Below are 21,776 nucleotides of genomic sequence, written 5' to 3'. Positions count from 1 at the left end.
CAAAGCATTTAGTGTGTTACTTTTCTATTGCTGATGATCATGGCGTGTGATTTGCAGATGCTGGTGGAGTACAGAAATTTGTTGTAAGTTACAGTAGCTCACTGCTCAAAATATGGTTGTAATATGTGTATGGAAGGAGAAATTATCTCCAAGGGCAGATAAAATTCTATTTTCTTTAATAATTTACAAGTTAATAGAATGTACTGAGGCTTTCAGAAAATAAAATGTAATTTACTGAATAAGTAGTACACCAACCAAACATTTGTCTTTAATTATGAATTAGTGGCTAGGTGGAAATAACAATGAAAACAACACTCTCTCTCTCTCCAAAAAAGTATGTAGTGGGGAAGCAGAGTGCAAAAAAACATGTTGCAGCAATATAGGTGTGTATATTGCCACTTTTACTGATTTTACCGGAGAACTTTAATTGCCCCATTGCCTTCCACACTTGTGTCTTTGCTATTCAACTTACATTTTCCATAACAAGATGGGGGGGGGGGGGGCAAGGATGGTGAAGTAATATGTTAGAATGAACAGATTGTTACAGTATACCTTTCCTTGATTAAGAATATCTACTATGGATAATAAACTGCAGTAATATTCAGTTGTTATGTCGAAAAGTGTCAATATTTGAAACATTTTATTATGAGATTTGAAATAAAAAACAACATAAGGTATGCTCTGTCTGTTAGTATTATGTTAATATTAACTTTGAAGGGATAATATTAACTTTGAATTGAATGAATAGTAATGGCATCCAATACAAAAAAGGGAAGGCTTGCTAATCACACTTGTCACCAAGCACACTAGTGTATCACAGCTGTGACTACACATGCTAAAACCACGATCACAGCCAGGGATGGTCATGGTCCAGTGGTTAGTGTGTGTGCAGTCACAAGGAGGTTGCAGGTTAGAACCTGTATGTTGTGACAAAAGATGCAAAGTCCACTGTGACTGTGGTGCCTAAAATTCAACTGCTATTAATAATTCAATATGTATATAGTCAAGATGAATTTGTAAACTCTTCTGACCTTGGCCATCTAGAGAATAAATGGAAATTTATTAATTTATAATATAAGAAATGAAGGTATGCTGCTGCAACAAGATCTATAAAAATTAGACAGATGGACTGAGAAATGGCAATCGAAGTTTATCAATTGTGTGGTAGCAGTAACATATCAACTGTGTGGTGCTACACTTAGGGTAGTGGAAAATGAGAAGGATATGGGTGTAATTGTGTAGTCTGATACGAAATTCTCTGAGCAATGCAGACAGGCTGTCAGGACAGCTCATGGGGTTTTGTCAATGATACATAGGAATTTTGCTAGCAGGGATAAGGGAGTGATTATCCCACTGTATAAGGCAATGGTCAGGCCACACCTTGAGTACTGATACAGGTCTGGAGGCCTCATTTTAGGAAGTATGTAGAACTGTGGAGTGAGTACAGAGAAGGGCAATGAGATTGGTGAGGGGAACAAAGGGATGCTCTTACCAAGAAGGGCTTCAGTTATGCAAATTGTAGTGTCTGGAGACTAGGCACCTGCAATGTGATCTGATAACAATACTTCAGTCAATGGGTAGTTGATTACTGAAAAAGCTACCATCTGTTGTTGTGATAGTTTGAATAAATTATAATAAATAAATAGAAGTGGATAGTTTGTATAAATTCAAGGAAGAACTAGACAAACTGTAGGAGGGGATGGACAAGTAAAATGGGAATTTTTTTTGGCTGATTATGCTGTATAAGCTTGCTTTCTTGCACCTTTTGCCACTATTAATGCTAACACTAATACTAACAATTTAATTTATTTTTTACAATGATATATTAGCTATTAGCTACAAGCAGCAATGTAATGCAATAATCCAACATATAAAATTCATAAATTATCTGCTAAATGTTCTTACCTTATTAAGAATAATTCCTAGTTCACTGACAATATGTATTCTGACAGTGGATAGGCCTGTAAACCCTTGTGGATTTTATATAGGATATATGCAGTCTTTCTTCCATTGCTTTCCAAATCTGTGTGTATATAGGTGGCCTTTTTGTGGGGAGAACAAAAGAGTCCCTTGATTAACTGGGGGAAACACTACAATTTTCTCAAGTGTGGCTAATTGAAATCCAAGTGAAAAGGCTATCAAAAAATTTTTCTTTTCAAACCTAGATCTTTCCAAATGGGTGCCAAGTGATAGTCATTTGGGATTTCACTATTAAATGAGAAACGTTATGTGGGAATTCTACTTTAACATTTTTAATATGTCTGGTGTTCTGTGAAAATTAATAAATAAATAAGAAACATACAAAAACATTAAAACCTTTATTGCACACTACCAACGTTTTCAATAATTTAATAACATTCTCATTAGTCAAACCTCTGAAATGAATATCTTTCAGTAACCAACAACAACTTTAATTTGTCTTTACAAGTAACGTTTTCTGGCTGCAAGTTCGCAAATGGAAAGTCTACACATGGAGAAGATGATCACAGACAATGTTTTGTTCTGATGAAAATCACCACTTTCAGATGTTTATACCTGTTCTGAAATGTTCAACAGTCAGATTTACAGTCCCACTACTGTTGTATGTAGCATAATATGGAGTTGGACAAGTGGCTACACAAATAAGTGCACATGCCTCGTACACTTATACCTGTTTTAGTGACCTTGTGGTTACTAAAGCTTAAGGTATAAAACTGAAGTACACGAAACTTATCATGTGAATACAAAAGCATCAAAACAGTCTCTCTCAATATACAAATAATCACATTATTGCACAAGTTGCATAAATTTTTAGCAATTTTGATAGATTATTAAACTTCAGAACATGTTGTGTTATATAACTTTTGTCAATAACATCAATAATATAAAAACATATATCAAGTTCAAATAATGCTTTTAAAATTCACATGAAACTGTTTTGATTAAAAAACAACAACAACAACAAACTGATTAAATTAAAAATAAAATAAAATTAAATTAAATTAACAACAATACCAAACTGAGAATTTTAAATTAAACAGCCAAAAGAACAGAACTTTTAAGTATGAACAGATTCTGTGTAACATGAGGAACATACACTATCATAGATCTGGAAGAACATTTTCAAGTTTCAAATTCTTACAGATATATATAATGCCATATATATATATTTATATACAAAATACTAATAACATTTTTAATACAAACTCTGTGAAGGAAGCTTGAAAAAATATAAAAGTACAGCAAGGCTTCAGTTAAAACAATAAATAAAAACACATGCAGTAAACAAATAAATACAAATAAGGAGGAGAAATATTTACAAAAAATGTAGTTTTATCAATGAATAAAATTATAAATGTCACCACAGATTTGGTCAATCAAACTTGACTTAATTAATGGGATTAATTGTTAACTTGTGTGTAAGAAAAATATAAATAATAAAATAATGGGATGACTAGAATGCTATCTGCAATAGGTGGCACATAATATTTCAGAATGGTTCACTCTTGACCCGGCTGAAATAATCACTGCACACACCTTATGCATAATCTTCTTTCAATGATTCTTCTACTACAAATTTTTATAGCATATAAATAAGCAAAGGTCTGAGGTAGAAAGAAAACATCCATTTATAAAGGTTTTCATTTTTAACGAACTCTTCCTGATTGTCAACAGTTTATTTCATACTCCATATTGTACCACATAACTGTTTGAGAGACTTGTAAACAGGATTTATGGTAGTGAAGTCTTTTGTCTTCAAGGTATTAAGCTGCAGGACAATGATAGATGATTACATGTAAACACTGTTGCTCCAAACTAAAATGAAACAATTTCATAAAGATGTGTAAAAGCAAGCTTCTAAATTACCAGCACATACATACATACAAAGGAATACTGCCTATGCACCACTTGTGAATAGGCTACTCACCATTAGCTGCATAATTGGTTTCTGAGGTGGTACAAAAACTCAATATTGGGCCTATAGAGAAAAAGGAGTATTGCAACACCAAGAATTTGGTTTTATTGGCAACTATAGCACTCGAATGAGTTGATTTCATTCTTTATCCTAAGTTTTGCAGGAGCAGATGAAAAAAGGCAATCAGACCTTATAAATATGATACAATAATTATGAGAATGACAGCACTGACATTTTCTCCTTGTATCATCAATAAAAATGACATCAAAAAACCAACACTTTGAGCAAACATTTATTCTCTGATCCCTCCTGAAGTTGCACATGTTTCTGACAATAGCCATATATAATTGGTTTACATCCTGCATTCATTTCATAAATAATATTTTCTAACTTGCATCACTGCCTCTCAACTATACTTGCTTATGACAAAAGTGAAATTCTAGTGGTCTAGTAAATACCCGGTATGGAAGGTTAGAGAAAGTTGCATTAACTAACAACCACCACATAAATAAGAGAAATAATGAGATGTGTATGTTTGTGTGTGTTACCATCACATGAGTTCTTCACAATTTTAAAAGGTAAGAAAATTCTCCAATTAAAGGCAACAGAACAACACCTAACACTTAAAGTGCAAGTGGAAGACACAGAAATTTTCTAAAAGAGGTATATCTAGTGGCTAAATGTAAAGTAAAAAAGTAACAGATAGGTTCACAGACACAATGACTGATACCCACAGAAAGTGACTTGCATCTAGAAGATAATAGTAAGAATAAAGTGATTCGTACAACTTCCCAAAATTTCACAGAAAGAGGACACCACAAATATTGTAAAACCAAGAAGTGACATCAACTAGCAAGTATCTGCACTTCTGCTGTTGCACAGTGTGGTGACTTCTGTCTGTATGGCATTCTGTCACATTCCAGGTTCAAGAGTAGATGGTGATCACTTCTCGTCCACCTCCACGTACCATAAGCACTCTTTCTAACCCCTCTGTAAGCACCTCCAGGAATTCCATGTCTAATGACTGTTAAGAAAATTTTATTTTTTTGTTATCATAAATTACAATTTATAACATCTAAATTTTTTATTCTAGTTCTAGAAGTATTCATAAATGCTGATGAATATATTTCAATAGTAAACTATATTAAAATTTGGAGATAGTTAGCTAGGCCAAATAAACTCAAACAGTTAGATATATCAAATAAACTGTGGGTGAAAAAATCTCACAGAGGAATACACTGGTAGATAAATGGTTTAACCACTTGAGTTTTTTTTTTTTTTTCCCCCCTTTATTTTTTGAGGAAATGCTTTAAAAATGGTCATTTTTTTAGTCTTCTTTTCTGAACATTGCCTAATGTAGAGACGGGATACACTTAAACAAAGGTGGTGCAAACGTTTTTGCATCAGTATTATTGAGGATACCTTAAAGGTTCATGGAAACTGCTAGTTAGGGGGGATGTGGGTAATACTGACACGCGTTTATCTGATAATATTGGTCAATGTAACTCTTGCACATACCTTAAGAGTTCTTATCTGTTATCCCAACTGGACGTATTATCTAGATGTTCTGGGGGCAAAGACGTTTCACGTGAGCAGGTAGCTAATAGGGAAGAGAGCCTAAAAAACTTCAAGGGTTGTGTTAGGGTTGTTAAATATACAAGAAGAGTAAATCTTAATTGTTTATACAGTAACGTTAGAAGTGTCGTCAATAAAATGAGCGAATTCGAACTGCTGGTTAAAACAAGTAACGCGGACATAATAGGGCTTACAGAGACGTGGTGCCACCCGGAAATTGGGGATGATGAGTTTCAGTACGGCTTGTATAATGTATTTAGGAAGGATAGAGTAGATAGAAGGGGTGGTGGGGTAACGCTTCTTATCAGAAGCAGCCTGAGTGCGACGATAGCTTTCCCGGATTCAGACATTTCACATGCTAGTATAGAGTCTGTATGGTGTGAGATAGTTAGAAACAAAGGTATAATGCGAGTAGGAGTAATCTACAGACCAGGTGATTGTGAAGATTATGACAAAAGCCTCTACATGCAAATGGAATGGGCAAGTAAGCGTCAATGCCTCATTATGGGTGATTTCAATTTGCCTCTAATTGATTGGAGTAAATGGGAAGGAAACTCGACATGGGGAACAAAATTTTTAAATCAACTAGATGACTGTTATTTGAATCAACATGTCAGGGAAAGTACTAGAGAAAAGAATATCCTAGACCTCATCATCACACATGAATCAGATGACATAACAGGGCTGACAGTAGAGGAACCAGTAGCAGGAAGTGATCACGGTGTTCTACGGTGGTAGAGAGGTAGCAGAAGTAAAAGGCAAAGGAATGGGTTTTAATTTCAGAAAAGGAAATTACGATGCCTTAAGGTACTACATGGCCTCTATTAACTGGGTAGATATCGCGCTGAGAATGAATACAATTGAACTGTGGTACGCTTTTAAAAAATTAATCACAGATGCCTTGAATGCGTATATACCATTAAAAAAATACTCCACGAGAAGGGTTCCAAGTTGGATGAATAGTGATGTTGCCACATTACTTGAGCAGAAAAAGGTGGCATGGAAAGGTTACAGAGCAATAAAAAGTACTGAAGCCTATAACAGCTACAAGGTGATCTGTAATAGAGCCACAGAAAAGGTTCGACAGGCAAAGGCAGTTTATGAGAAATCACTAGCAAACAGAGCAAAGAGGGGGGGATAAAGAATTCTTCACATATATAAATGCCAAGAAGAGCAGGACAAACCAGATCGGATCTTTACGTAAGGGAAAGGGGATAGTAATAAATACACCAGCTGCCGTTGCAGATGAACTCAACAGTTATTTTGCATCGATATTTACAAATGAAAAGCCTTTTGTGGCAATGGGAAATTGTGGGAGCGAAGTTTAAAAAAATGTAATTAATGATATTGAAATTTCGCAAGATTATTTAATGAAAAAACTTTCGAGCCTACAGACCAGTAAGGCTCCTGGAGTTGATGGAATATACCCTATAATCTTAAGAGAGGTGGCAAGCGAGTGCATTGAACCATTGAGGCTAATTATGTGAGCATCACTAGACTCTGGGGAGATTCCCTTGGATTGGAAAAGTGCAAATGTATCTCCCATACATAAGGGTGGCTCTAAAAGTGAAGTTGGAAATTATCGACCTATCAGTCTGACTTCAGTAGTAGGGAAAATCATGGAGGCAATGATCAAGGGTGGAATTCAGGATCATTTGGATCGAATTGAAATTCTCAAGGATACTCAGCATGGTTTTGTAAAGGGAAAATCATGTTTAACAAATCTGGTTCGCTATTTCAAAAGGGTCACTCACGAGCTGGATTTAGGGAATAATTTCGACATTGTTTATTTAGATTTCAGCAAAGCTTTTGACTCAGTCCCACATGAGCGGTTGCTTTATAAGCTGGAACAGGTTAGAATCACTGGGAAAATCCTTAGATGGATAGAAGGATGGCTTCAGGGCAGGAGGCAGAGGGTTGTGATAAATGGCTATTCCTCAGATTGGGTTGATGTAAGAAGTGGGGTTCCCCAAGGATCAGTATTAGGACTACTGTTGTTTTTAATTTTCATAAACGACATTGATGAAGGGATAGAGGGCGTGATGTCTAAATTTGCAGATGATGTTAAAATTGGTAGAGTAGTTAATGATCACTCTCAAGCTGAGCTTCTTCAGAGAGACCTAGATAGACTTCAAGAATGGTCAGAAAAATGGCAGCTGTGCTTTAATCCAACAAAGTGTAAGGTATTACACCTGGGAAACAGTAATCCCAAAAAAACGTATTCACTTGGTGGAGTTCAACTAAACCCAGTACTGGAGGAAAGGGACTTGGGTGTTACAATACGGTCAGACATGAAATTCTCTGGGCATTGTAAACAGGTTGCAAGGAAGGCCCATGGTGTCCTATCGATGATCTATCGAACTTTTGCAAGTAGAGATAGGGACGAGATAATCCCATTATATAAGGCTTATGTTAGACCACACTTGGAATACTGTGTTCAAGTATGGAGACCGCACCGAAAGAAAGACATCGAGCTTCTTGAAAGGGTGCAAAGAAGGGTAACTCGCCTGGTGAGATCGGCAAAAGGGCGTCCTTATGAAGAAAGACTTCGAATATGTGGGTTGCAGAGTTTGGAAACTTGACACCTTAGAGGAGATTTGATTGAGGTGTTTAAGGCTCTGAGAGGCATCAGTAAAATGAATGAGGACAAAATTTTCAAGATTATAAATGATGCTAGAACTAGGGGACATAAATTCAAGTTACGGGGGGAAATGTTTAGATTGGACTGCAGGAAGTTTTATTTTAGCCAGCGAGTTATAAATTACTGGAATAAGTTGCCTTCATGGGTGGTAGAGGCCGACAGTTTGGGGAAATTCAAAGGTCATCTGGATAGTACTTTCGGGTAAGGGAAGCGCATAGGATGATAGGTTTAATTTCCTTTTTATTTATATTTTATTTTATTTTTTTAATTATTATTATTTAGTTATTTATTTTATTTATTTATTTTTTTTTGTTTTTATCATTGTTTTGTTCGGTTTTTTTTTTTTTTGGCTGGTGCAGCATAATATAGGCTTTCTTGCACCATGCTGCCGTTACTAATACTAACGAAATTGTCGTGTGTGTGTGTGTGTCCCTTCCCTAATAACATTTCTGTTTAGAGCTGATCAAATCCAAATTTATCACACTCACCATCAAAATACTAAGACCCCCCTGTGGAGGAGTTAATTTTATCCATTGTTCTGAAAAAAAGGTAACCACCACTTGATTTAAGCCTCGTGCGTTTATAATTCATTTTTTTACAGTCTGATACAAATCAAATTTACAATACTTTGGGTGGGGAATAAAAGTAAATGATGGTGGGAGGCACTCTTACTTTTCTTCCTAAGTATTTCAATCCATCATCTTGGAACAAGACAATGGATTGAAAAATCCATCGTCCAAATAGATTGGACCTGCCACCGTCTTGGTGGCAGGTCCAATCTATTTAAAACTGTTTTGTTTATATTCTGATCAAAACAAAATTCATAACTGAATTCATAACATCTGATTTACAATACAAAATTCTAGTTGCACAACAATAATCTTCATCATTATCTTCTGAACTAATATTATATGATTAATTGGAAATACCTAGTGATTCAGAACCTGTGCAACGTTATTGAAGTTTACTTTGTTTTTGCTTTCTTTTTTTTTGGCTGTTGCAGCCTAAGCTATTCAAACAGTGTGATCTGGTTGACAGAGTTGGACATTACCTAGTCACTAAAGTAATTTTGATTTCTGAATCACTGTTATTTTTCAGTTTTCATTATGAAAATTGGGTTCACGTAAATTTGTTGCAAGACAATTTGTTGTATGACTGTTCGGTGCACGAGACAATTTGTTGAGTATGTGACATACAGAGACAATTCTGTATGTGAAAGACAATTGGTGGCTATGACAATTCAGGTGAGTATGGTAATTTGGCGTATGTATGAAAATTCAGTGTATCACACAAAATCGAAACAAAATCATTGAGCAAAATCAATGAAGTAAAAGGTTTAGGAAACAAGAAAAATTTTGGCAACTTAGAAAGGGGGAATGCAGAAATTTAGAAAAAAGAAAATAACATATATTTTTTATCCATTTATTTGGTATAAAAGGATCATGCTGATTCTTCTCACAGGCAGGTTGGAAAGTGAGTATATGCCTATTTCGCATGACTCAAACTTTCATTGCAACACCTTTAACCTAGATGAGATTAGTCATTATTTATTATGTTTTTTTTAACATACTTACTCAGTTTAATCCTATACTTTTCTATGAACATTAATTATTTGCATGTTGGGAAACTAGAAGAAAATTACTGGTTCAGAAACCAGGTGAAATGATCAGAAATGAAGATTATTACTGTGAAAGTTGTTAAAGCCATAACACTGTTTTAGTAAGTTACTGGTTGAAGGTTGTGAAGCCAGAAGAAATTCATTTACACAGGAAAGGAAAGTTAATGAAAGTAGGTTCCTTTTTCTTTTGGGGAGAACTCTGAAGCCTGCTCTATTTCAGCACCATGGATCTGTGAGGGTGGGGAGGTTGCAAGAAATTTATTGACTGACAATGGGGGAAAAAAAAAGTTTCTAGCTGCTATTTTTATTTATGTACATCTTTATTTCTTTTTTTTTTTTTTTGAGGCTGATGGAGTCTGCCTGTTTTATCAGCTTGGGAATTCAGAAGTATCTCATTAACAGAGAAACTACCGAAAAGCAAAGTTATTGAAGTTTACTTTGTTTTTGCTTTCTTTTTTTTGGGCTGTTGTAGCCCAAAAAAATTCAAACTGCGTGATCTGGTTGACAGAGTTGGACATTACCTAGTCAGCATTCATTAATGATCTTTACTTTTAATTTCAGGAACAACTCCTTCCCCCCATTGTGTATTTCCTAAAAAAAATGCAACTTACAGAAGTGAAAGTACAGTGCGAACAAGGTTCTCCTGTATCCCAATTTTTAATCTGTCCATGGTAGCTTTTTAACAGGATCTAAAAAAAAAAGCAGAATGTCCATTAAAGAACGAAGGTGAATATTATGCTCCATCAAAATCATAAACTATCAAGAACGGTATCGTTCACCAATTATAGCATGACATGTTAAAAGTTTGCATTTTCTGTCTTGCTTTACCACACACTAAATTCTCTCAAAGAATTCATCGAATTACCATAGCCACATACAGTGAAATGTCATTCACCAAATTGTCTCATACACTGAACTGTTGTGCACTAAAATGTTGTGCACTAAAATATAAAAGTAACTACAATACCCACTCTAAAAAGAAAAGCTGAAATACATTATTCATTTTTTTTTCATTACATTTGGCAATAATACAATGTTAGAAACAAATAGAGAAATCGTCACCCATGCATTCATGCAAAAAGTAACAAGCATGTTGATATTATTGGCCAAATAACTGTGATGAGTATGATAAACAACTAGACAGGTAGGTAGAGTGGGCCAGTAGAACGGAATGTCTTATAATGGGAGACTAACTTTATAGATTTTGATTGGAACTTGTGGGTTTGTCATTCACACAGTAGCAGAAATTTTCTGGATTTAGTGGATGACCGTTTTCTACAACAGTATATTAAAGAGGCATCAAGAGGAAGCAATACTCTTGATCTGAATATCAGCAGTGACTCATTGTGCATTAAGAATATCCAGATAAAGGAACCACTAGGCAGCAGTGCTCATACTTAAAGATATAACTACTGTCAAGGGTAAGAGGTTGGCAATTTTGCTTTCATAAAGGCAACTACAGTGGTCTTTGACAGATTTTAAATTCGTTTCAGTGAGACCAGTCAATGATGCTGCGAAATGAAAATTCTAAATAGGAGGCATTCAGGGAAGTAATCAGAGGGGCTACAAAGCTTTTAAAATAAATAAGATATAACTAAATGGAAACGAAACTATGAGAATATTCATATGAGTTTTGCTGAATGTCAAAATATATCAAAATATGTCAAAAAAATTTTTGCCATTTTATTTACTTAATTGGCATATTAATTTATTTTCTAGAAGTAGCTTTATATTCCTAGTTAAGATACTTAGTTTATTTTGAATTTAGATAGACATTTTGTAGGTTATTACTTGGCATTGGTAAAAATTGTACCGTTCGAAACCTGCTGCCATTGTTGTAGTATATTAGATTGATACGGAACAGTATAATGCATATCTTGAACTTGATAGCATAAGGTATAGCGTAATAAGTAGCACTGTATTAGGAATCTGTTAGCTTAGTACAGTATTGTCAATTAATCAAATTTATAAATCTTGTTAATTTTTGTTGTTAATTAATTTGTATTTAAATGGAAATCATGCCTCAGACTAGAGCAGCAAAGCAACATGCACAAAGTAGTGCAAGTGCTGTGGTTCGGGGGAGAACCAAAGGGGGTGATTCTCCAAACACATCATAGTCTAAAATTAATTATGTAATTATGTACCAGGTACATAATGAGTTGTTGCTGCTCTACTCTGAGAATGATAGTGTCACTGATAATGTCACAGTGGCAGCCATTAAAAACATCTTTACTGCAAGAACTCATTATGAAACTAAAATTATGTGTAAAGTTACCATTTCACATATATGTTTCATGAAGACATGTTGTATTATAATTCCGATACCGAATTATTTTAGGAAATTGTCTTTTCACCTATCCCCCATTTCCTTTTAGCTAATGAGCAGTAAATTGTGCAAGAGTTATATCTTTTAATGTTTCACCCCGTTTTTCATATTTATCAAAAATACTATCTTTCCATATATCCAAAGACTCACTATCAACTTGTTGTTCATCCAATTCAGCTTTTGATTTACGTAATTTCTGACACTCATGTGGCCATACTGTTGGCATGTATTCAATTGCTCTTGAAGAGCAGAAACTGCTCTTCAGTATAGATTTTGTTATATTTTAACTGCAACAAAATCAGTCTCCAAATGTTTTCGGCCTGTAAGGGTCTCATTTACCTAGTGGATTTCTAGGTCTTAGGAACTGTTTGCTCCATTTCGCCCTGGAAGGGAGAGCTTTTCACTTCCAGCTTACTGGCTCCACCATGTGGAGCCAGAAGCAGTGTCAATTTTGAGACCAAGCAGTAGTGGGTTAGTAATAAAAGGAAAAACTAAGAGAAGAAAGAAGGTTTCTTTCCCTTCTGATCTAGTAAAGTGGTTTCTTTACTGAATTAATTGAGTGTTAATGTAATGCTGAAAACAAGGAAACAATTTTATTTTACCAAGAAGGAGCACAAATTTATTGGCAAAGACACTTCATCACAAAATCTCTTGGCATCTGGGGTCAATGAGACTTGTGGCAGAGAAGAAAAATGCATGAGATGCATATAAATTATCAGGCAACACAGAAGCCTATGGTAGATATAAACTAGTGTGTAATCAAAGTCACAAAGGAGGTTAGGCAAGCGAAGGCAGATTATGAGAAATCTTAGGCAAAGGATGCAAAGAAAAACAGCAAAGACTTCTTTACTTAAACTCTAAAAGGAAGGGGATGAATCAGATTCATTCACTTGATATCAATGATTTGACTTTAGATGATCATTCTCAGATAGCTGCCAAACTAAATGGGTATTTTGCATCTACATTCACGCACGAGAAGTTATTCAAGGAAGAGAAGGCCAGATGTTTATCAAACTCTAACAGGGAGTTAAATAATTTTGTAATAACTGAGAACAAAGTGGAGGAGAATTTGTTGAAGTTAAACTTACAAAAGGCATATGGGATGGATGGGATCTATCCAGTTATATTAAAGGAGGCAGCAAAAGGAAGTAAGAAAACCCTTAGCCATAATTATGAGAGCATCCTTGGACTCAGGGGAGGTCTCACAGACCTGAGATGTTCAAATGTATCCCTAATTCACACAAGGGGGGATAAAAGGGTGACATGAATAATTACACACCTGTTAGTTTAACTTCTGTTCCAGGAAAAATAATGGAGTCACTGGTTAAAGAAGCACTGCAGTTATAGTTCAGACAGCATAAGTTTGGTAACAGGAAGTCTTGTCTGATGGATTTGATTGGATACTATGACACAATCACAATGGAACTGGATGCAAAAAATAATTTTGATATATGGGATGATTCTAAATTATTGTCAGAGTTTCCGTGGCCTATAATTTTCTAACCAGAAACAACAAATTAAAACTGCTTATGGAATATGAAAGTGTAACTCAAAAAGTTTTATTACCTATAGAATCAATACTGCAGAATGCTAAAGAACTTCAACATGTGCACCTTTCGTGGCACGTAAGATGTCCAAATGATATTCAGTTTTCCTCCAAGTGTTCTCCAGTATTTGCGGTGTAACTGTTTCAATCACAGCAACAATTCTGAGCTTCAGTTCATTGAGGGAGGTCACAGGGGTCTTGTACACAAAGTCCTTCACATATCCCCACAGGAAGAAATCAAGCAATGTAAGATCGGGCGAGCACAGAGGCTATGGAATTGGTCCACCACGTCGAACTCAGCGCCCAGGAAAATGCATGTCAAGAAATTCTCGGACAATAAGAGCCCAATGTTGGGGTGCACCATCTTGCTGGAACACCACATTTGGCTGATGATTTTCCAACTGGTGTAACAGATATAGCTGTAGGATGTCCAGATCGGTCACTGCTGTCACTGTTTTTTTCGCAAAGAAAAAGGGCTCCAAAACTTTCGGACATGACAAAGCACACCAGACATTGGCCTTTCTCTTTTGAATTCTTGAATGGAGTGATGGTTTTCTGATCCCAATAATCTGCAGTTATGACGATTTATAATCCCTGATATGTAAAACATTGGTTCATCACTAAACCTTCATCTCCGAAGGTAATTTCCATCAGCTTCGATGTTTGAAAAAAAATGTCTTGGGCAAATTGGAAATGGCTGGTTTATCGTTTGGCTTTAAAGATCGTTCGACTTTAAAGCCTGCACAATCTACAGTTTTTGGGCATGGAGGTGAAGGCGGTTATGAAAAGGCGGTTATGAACAACCCTCCTAACAGTTGCTTGTGGTATACCTAACTGCAAAGAAGCTTGTCTAGTTATTTTTGTGAACTTCGAGAAAATGCTTCGTGGATTTGATCAACATCTTCCTGCAAAGTGCTTGGTTCTTTTCGGTGCAGAACACAATCCATTCTCTTGAAATTGCTTTAACCAACTTCGGATAGTTATCTGAAGGTGGATCTTTTCCATACTGAGTTCTGTAACGATGTTGCATTGTGACAACGGACTTTGTTTTGAAAAACCAAAGTTCAAGAGAAGGCAATGTCACATTGCCTTCTCTTGAACATTCACCATTTTGAAGCAATGCCGTCAATATCTCCCAGACATCAAAGCAGCGAGTACAGCGTTGCCAGAGGAGAGACAACTGGAAGATTGTTGTCTTCCAGTTGTTTCTCTTTTTTTGATTGTTGTTTCCAGTTTGAAAATTAAAGACCAAGTAAACCCCGACAATAATTTAGAATCACCCTGTATACTTAGATTTCAGGAAAGTTTTTCATATTGTTGCACATGGAAGACTGTTGTACAAATTGGAGCAATATGGCATTAAGGGCAAGTTGCTATAACAGATAAAAGGATGGTTGAGTGGGAGAAGACAGAGAGTGGTAATCAATGGACACTGCTCTTCACGGACTAATGTTATTAGTGGTGTCCCCCAGGGTTCAGTGTTGGGCCCATTGTTGTTTTGTATATTTATCAATGATATTGATGAAGGTATATCAAGCTTAATGTCAAAGTTGGGCAGATGGGCTGAGAAGTGTCAACTGAAGTTTAACGTTGACAAATGCAAAGTGTTGCATATGGATAGCAGTAACACCAGAGAAATGTACCAAATTGGTGGTGATACACTCAGGGTAACGGAGATTGAGAGAGAGACCTGGGAGTAATTGTGCAGTCAGATATGAAGTTTTCTGAGCAGTGCAGACAGAATGCAAGAGTAGCTCATGATTTCTTGTCAGTGATATATATGAATTTTGTTGTTGTTATTTGGTTTTTAGGAGCATTAGCAACTAAGGCCATATTGCTCCGAGGATATGTGGGGGTCATTCCCTGACCTTTCCGCATCCTCCGTATTTGGTGGTCACGGGCTCGAACCCTGGTCTAATCAAGAAGGGTGGGCTACGGAGGCGCCCTAGGAATTTTGTTAGCAGACACAATGAGGTGATCATCCCCTTGAATAAGGCAATGGTCAGGCCACACCTTGAGTACTGCATACAGGTGTGGAAACCTCATTTTAGGAAGAATGTAGAGTTGCTAGAACGAGTACAGAGAAGGGCAACAAGACTGGTGGGGGGGGGGGGGGGTCTTAAGTTCTGAAAATTGCAGCGTCTGGAGACTTGGCACCTGTGCGGTTATCTGATTGAGCAGGCTCAATGCCGATGGGATTCATGCTCTTGCTCAGATTACAAACCTGAGGGAGCATAGATTCAAACTGAGGAAAGACAGTTGTAGAATAGATGTGCAGAAGTTTGCCTTTAGCCAGCGGGTAGTTGATTGCTGGGACATACTTCCATCTGTCGTTGTGGAAGTTGATAGCGTAAATAAATTCAAGGAGGAAGTGGACAAACGTTTGGAGCAAATGGATGGGTGAAATGGGAAGTTTTTTTTTTATAAGCTTGCTTTCTTGCATCATATGCCTCTACTAATGCTAATGTTGTATTCTGATTCAAATTATTTTAAGTTTTAATAAAAATAAATGTCTATCATATTTTTTCACAAGCTGTCTATGATATCACAAATCCTTAATGCAATTTTGAGCTGCCAGTTTTATTAGGCAGCAATTTAGGACTTAAAAAATAATAACAAGAGATCAACATTTTTTAAAACTAAAATTTATGTATGGATAGACTTAAATAAGGACGAGGGTTTCCTGTGCGGACGGGCCTTTCTGCCGCTACTGGAACAGAGAAGTTTTTTCTGATTTATTTTCTGCTTTATTAGTTTAAATTGACATATTAACTTATTTCTAGAGTAGCTTTATATTCCTATTTACGGTACTTAAAGTTAAAGTAACTTAGATAGAGATTTGTAGGTATTACATAGTATCGGAAAGGGTATCAAATACACGTGTTTACCGTTCATAAACAGCCGCCATTGTTACGTGAAAATTAATCAGTAAATCTATTAATCTTGTCGAACTTCATTGGCAATTAAATTGTACTTTTAACTATACATATAACCACTTAGGTTACGGAACATAAATAATTAGTAAAAATAAATAATTAATACATAACTTGATACGGAAGTTATATAAAGGGACTTCGTAGATAACACTCGTTACTGAAACGCGATACAGCATATCCGGAATTCAATAGCATTAGCTTTGTATAGTATAGTGCATAATATAATATTGTCAATTAATCAGTAGATCTATTAATCTTGTTGAACTTCATTGTCAATTAAATTGTTCTTTTAACTATATATATATAACGACTTAGAGTACAAACGTAACAAATAATTAATACATACTTGATACGGAAGTTATATAAAGGGAACTAGTAGATAACACTCGATACTGAAAAATAAATATAGCGTTATAACTGTGTTAAGATACAAGTTTAAGGTTTTAATTTTGTTCTGAAATTGTAATTTTACTGACATTTAAATCGAAATCATGACTCTGACCAGAGCAGCAAAGCAAAAGGATCAAGCTAATGGGAGTGCTGTGACTCAGGGGAGAACTGAGGGGGGCAGTTGCCCTCTGAATCACAGCCTTTTAAGATGCACTGTTTGCATGATGTTTGCGGAGCAATCGGGTACGGGACATGATACTGCCATGGGGGATGTCTTTGTGTGTGCACGATGCAAGGAGTGCAAGGAAATTAGGCGACAACTCGGCGTTGTTATGGGCCTATATGAGACCTTGAAGGACAGGGTGGATGCCCTCGAAGAAAATAAATTGAGGGGCCCATCAAGCTCTCAGCTGACCACATCAACGCCAGAGCTTGCACTTGGTCATCTTGCAACACAGAGGCAGCCCCCAAGGCAGAATGCGCTGGTCCCACAGGAACTAGTAGTTGTTGGTGACTCTATTGTCAGAGAAACGGGGAACATGCTTTGTAAAAAGGATAGGTGGAACAGGACCAGGGTATGTCTGCCAGGGGCAAGGGTTGATGACGTTGTAGAGCAGATATCATCTTTTAAGGGCACAAAAGGTGATATAGTTGTACACGTTGGCACTAATGACATTAAGAGTAGGCGACCAGCGGAATTACTTAACAAGTACAGGTCACTGTTGAGAAAAAGCCGTGAAGTAGGGTTAAATTTGAAAGTGTCTGCAATTCTGCCCAGACACGATAGGAGGGAGTATATGATGAGAGCCTTGTCGATCAATTCGGCTCTGGAAAGATTGTGCAAGGCTCAAGGGGTAGAATTTTTTTCAGCCTGGAATGTACTTGTTAACAGGAGAGATTGCTTCTACAGGGATGGGATACACTTAAATAGAAAGGGTGCAAGAATATTCGCTGATGCTATCGAGGCAGTGTTAGGTGGGTCGGAAAACTGCTAGCTTGGGGGGAGACAAAGACTAATGGATTAACAGTAGCCACTGGCAGAGGTGAAAGAGATTCTTGCACTGCTTCTATTGGAATGAGCAGAAGCCTGAAAAACAAGATGCAGGATATTTCAGAGACTGCTGGAACTCATTGTGATACAAGTAAACACATGGGTTGTGTTAGGGTAGCTAAGAATAGAAACAAGTGCAGGTATACTTGCGTGTACACCAATGCTAGGAGTTTAGTAAATAAATTTGATGAATTTGAGGTATTGCTCAAAACATCAAAGGCAGATATTGTTGGGATATCAGAGACGTGGTGTCACACAGATATAAGGAATGCAGAACTGGAATTTGGGGAGTACAATGTGTATAGAAAGGATAGACAGGACAGGAGGGGAGGAGGGGTTATGCTATTAGTTAAAAAACACATAAAATCCAAGGAAGTGAAGCTAGTCGACATTGATAGACAGGGCAGTGTCGAGTCAGTTTGGTGTGACATAAGCATAGGTAAATCAAAATTGAGAGTAGGAGTGTGCTATAGGCCTAATGACTCTGATGAGTATAATAAGATACTGTACAGGGAAATAGAATGGGCCAGTAAATCAGAGAGTCTTATAATGGAGGATTTTAATTTCCCAGATATTGACTGGAATTTGTGGGTAGGTCACTCACACACTAGCAGGGCTTTTGTGGATTTATTGGATGATTGTTTTCTACACCAGCATGTTCGGGAGGCAACTAGAGGGAGTAATACTCTTGATCTGATTATCAGTAGTGATTCTTCATGCATTAGGAATCTGCAGATAAAGGAACCACTGGGTGGCAGTGATCACAGTGTGCTGAAGTGGGATTTACTCAAGGAGGTAACTACCATCAGAGGCAAAGGGAAGGGTTTTTGCTTTCGTAAAGGCGACTATGATGGTCTGAGACAGTATTTAAATTCTATACAGTGGGACCAACTGATGATGTTACCAACAGCAAATTCAAAATGGGAAGCATTCAAGGAACTAATCTTGGAAGCTACCAGGCTTTACATACCAACCAAGAAATATTGTTCAAGGTTCAGGCCTAAATGGTTGTCAGATGAACTAATGAGACATATGGCAGAGAAGAAAAATGCATGGGATACATACAAATTAATGGGTGACATGGAAGCCTATGATAGATATAAGTTGGTCTGTAACCAAGTCACAAAGGAGATTAGGCAGGCAAAGGCAGATTATGAGAAATCCTTGGCAAAGGACACAAAGAAAAACAGAAAAGAGTTCTTTACCTATTTAAACTCAAGAAGGAAAGGGATGAATCAGATTGGTCCACTGGATGTTGATGGTTCAACAGTTGAGGATCCTGCTCAGGTGGCTAACAATCTAAACGAGTATTTTGCATCTACATTCACACGTGAGGAGTTATTCAGGAAGGGGAATGTCGTAGGTGAAGTAAACATTGGCAGTGAGCTAGATTATTTTCTAATAACTGAGAGGAAAGTGGAGGAGAAATTGCTGAGGATAAACATAAAAAAGGCACCAGGGGTGGATGGGATCTATCCAGTTATATTAAAGGAGGCAGCAAAGGAAGTAAGCAAACCCCTAGCCATAATTATGAGAACTTCTTTGGACTCAGGGGTGGTACCCATGGACTGGAGATGTGCAAATGTAACCCCAATTCACAAAGGAGGATCAAAGGCTGACACAAGTAATTATAGACCTGTGAGCTTAACTTTGGTTCCAGGAAAATTAATGGAGGCACTGGTTAAAGAAGCACTGCAGGATCATCTGGACAAGAATTCAGTTATAGCTCAGACCCAGCATGGTTTTGTTAAGGGCAGGTCTTGTCTGACCAATTTGATTGGATACTATGATGTAGTCACAAAAGAACTGGATGCAGGGAATAACTTTGATATTATATATTTGGATCTTAGAAAGGCATTTGATACTGTTGCGCATGGAAGACTGCTGCACAAATTGGAGAAGTGTGGCATTGGAGGCAAATTGCTGCTATGGATAAAGGGATGGTTGAGTGGCAGAAGACAGAGAGTGGTAATCAATGGACACTGCTCAACGTGGACTAATGTTATTAGTGGAGTTCCTCAGGGTTCAGTGTTGGGTCCATTGTTGTTTTCTGTATTTATAAATGATATTGATGATGGTGTATCAGGCTTAATGTCCAAGTTTGCAGACGATACCAAGGTTGGCAGGGTTGTTAAGGACACTACTGATACTATGCTGCTGCAACAGGATCTGGAAAGGTTGAGCAGATGGGCTGAGAGGTGGCAAATGAAGTTTAACATTGACAAATGTAAAGTACTATATATGGGAAACAGTAACCCCAGATCAATGTATCAACTCTGTGGTACTACGCTGACAGTGGTAGAGAATGAAAAGGACCTGGGGGTAATTGTGCAGGCAGATATGAAGTTCTCTGAGCAGTGCAGACGAGCTGCAAGAGTAGCTCATGGTGTCTTGTCAATGATATACAGGAATTTTTCTAGCAGGGATAAGGATGTGATTATTCCCTTGTATAAGGCATTGGTCAGGCCACACCTTGAGTACTGTATACAGGTCTGGAGGCCTCATTTCAAGAAGGATGTAGAGCTGCTCGAACGAGTACAGAGAAGGGCAACAAGATTAGTGAATGGAACAAAGGGTTGCTCTTACGAAGAAAGGCTTAAGTTTTGCAAATTACAGAGCCTGGAGACTAGGCATCGGCGAGGTGATCTGATAGAGGTGTATAAGGCTTTGAATGGCTTGAGCATGCTCAATGCCGATGGGATTCTTCCTCTTGCTCAGAATAATCACCTGAGAGGGCATAAATTCAAATTGAGGAAGGACGGATGTCGGATAGATATGCGGAAATTTGCCTTTAGCCAGCGGGCAGTTGGTTTGTGGAATAGACTCCCATCGCTTGTTGTTGAAGTTGATAGCCTAAATAAATTTAAGGCTCAGCTGGACAGGTATTTCGAACGAACGGAGGAATGAAATGGGAGTAGTGGTTGGTTTTTTTTTTTTTTTTTTGGCTGATGCTGAATAAGCTTGCTTTCTTGCATCATATGCCTCTACTAATGCTAATGCTAATAAATAACTAAGTTTAATAGTGTAATTCTACTTTACCTCCTTTAGCCATATTTATTTACGTTTGTTATTAAATTTAAAATATTATCAAACATGTCATATATTTAACAACATTTTAAAAAAATATTTTCCAAGTTTGCAGTAAATATGAATCATTTATATATATATATATAGACAAATGTATATTATCAGTGTATTGGGGTAGGGGTACTGACCTGTCAAGTGTAAGTACCATGGAAAAAATTGAGAATGCCAGCAAGGTAAAAGCAGATTACCTGAAATTAAATGAAATTAAGATTAACATAAAAATAATAATGATAACAATGAAGATACCTAAAGCAGTGGGTTCTAACTACTTGATCATGGGGTTGGCAGCCAAAACTGTAGGAGCTACTGCAATAAGCAGGGTCACTGTTTCTGTTATGATGTGTACATATACATCATAGCCGACCCGACAGAGACCAAAAGGAAGGAATAAAATTCAAACATAAATAAAAATAAATATATATATAAAGTAGAGTTAAAAAGCTAAAATAATGCCAATCAAATCTTGTTAAAGGAAAAATGAAAGTTTTAATTCAAAAAAAGAAGGCAAAATTCGGTATGAAATTTAAGCAAAGTAACTTAAGATAAAGGAATAAAGGCAGGTTTATGACAACTTACTGTGCTGAGACTGAAATCGGTGAAATTGGCTGTGTGTGTGGTGAATATAGAGCTACGTCGGAGACTAAAGATGAAAGCTGATAGTTCTCTGTACAGTATATTTTGCCCCAGGGGTTATTCTTGGGGTAACATTGA

The 21,776-nt window shown here is 36.8% G+C and overlaps 1 protein-coding gene across 1 annotated transcript in view; it reads right to left on the bottom strand.

Moving 5' to 3' along the window:
- Positions 1-2,303: 2,303 nt before the first annotated feature.
- Positions 2,304-21,776, bottom strand: part of LOC150078633 (solute carrier family 12 member 4-like) — a 643,041-nt gene continuing 623,568 nt past the window's right edge. Inside the window, exon 26 of the mRNA XM_090383812.1 lies at positions 2,304-4,912. Coding sequence (XP_090239938.1) covers positions 4,821-4,912 — 92 coding nt within the window. The 3' untranslated portion in view covers positions 2,304-4,820. The remainder of the gene's footprint in view (positions 4,913-21,776) is intronic.

Source organism: Mastigoproctus giganteus, chromosome 10, assembly GCF_048544385.1.
Source record: "Mastigoproctus giganteus isolate SK-2022 chromosome 10, ASM4854438v1, whole genome shotgun sequence".
Taxonomy (NCBI): Eukaryota; Metazoa; Arthropoda; class Arachnida; order Uropygi; family Thelyphonidae; genus Mastigoproctus; species Mastigoproctus giganteus.
Note: the sequence above shows the minus strand (reverse complement) of the source record. Positions and strands in the feature narration are given on the sequence as shown.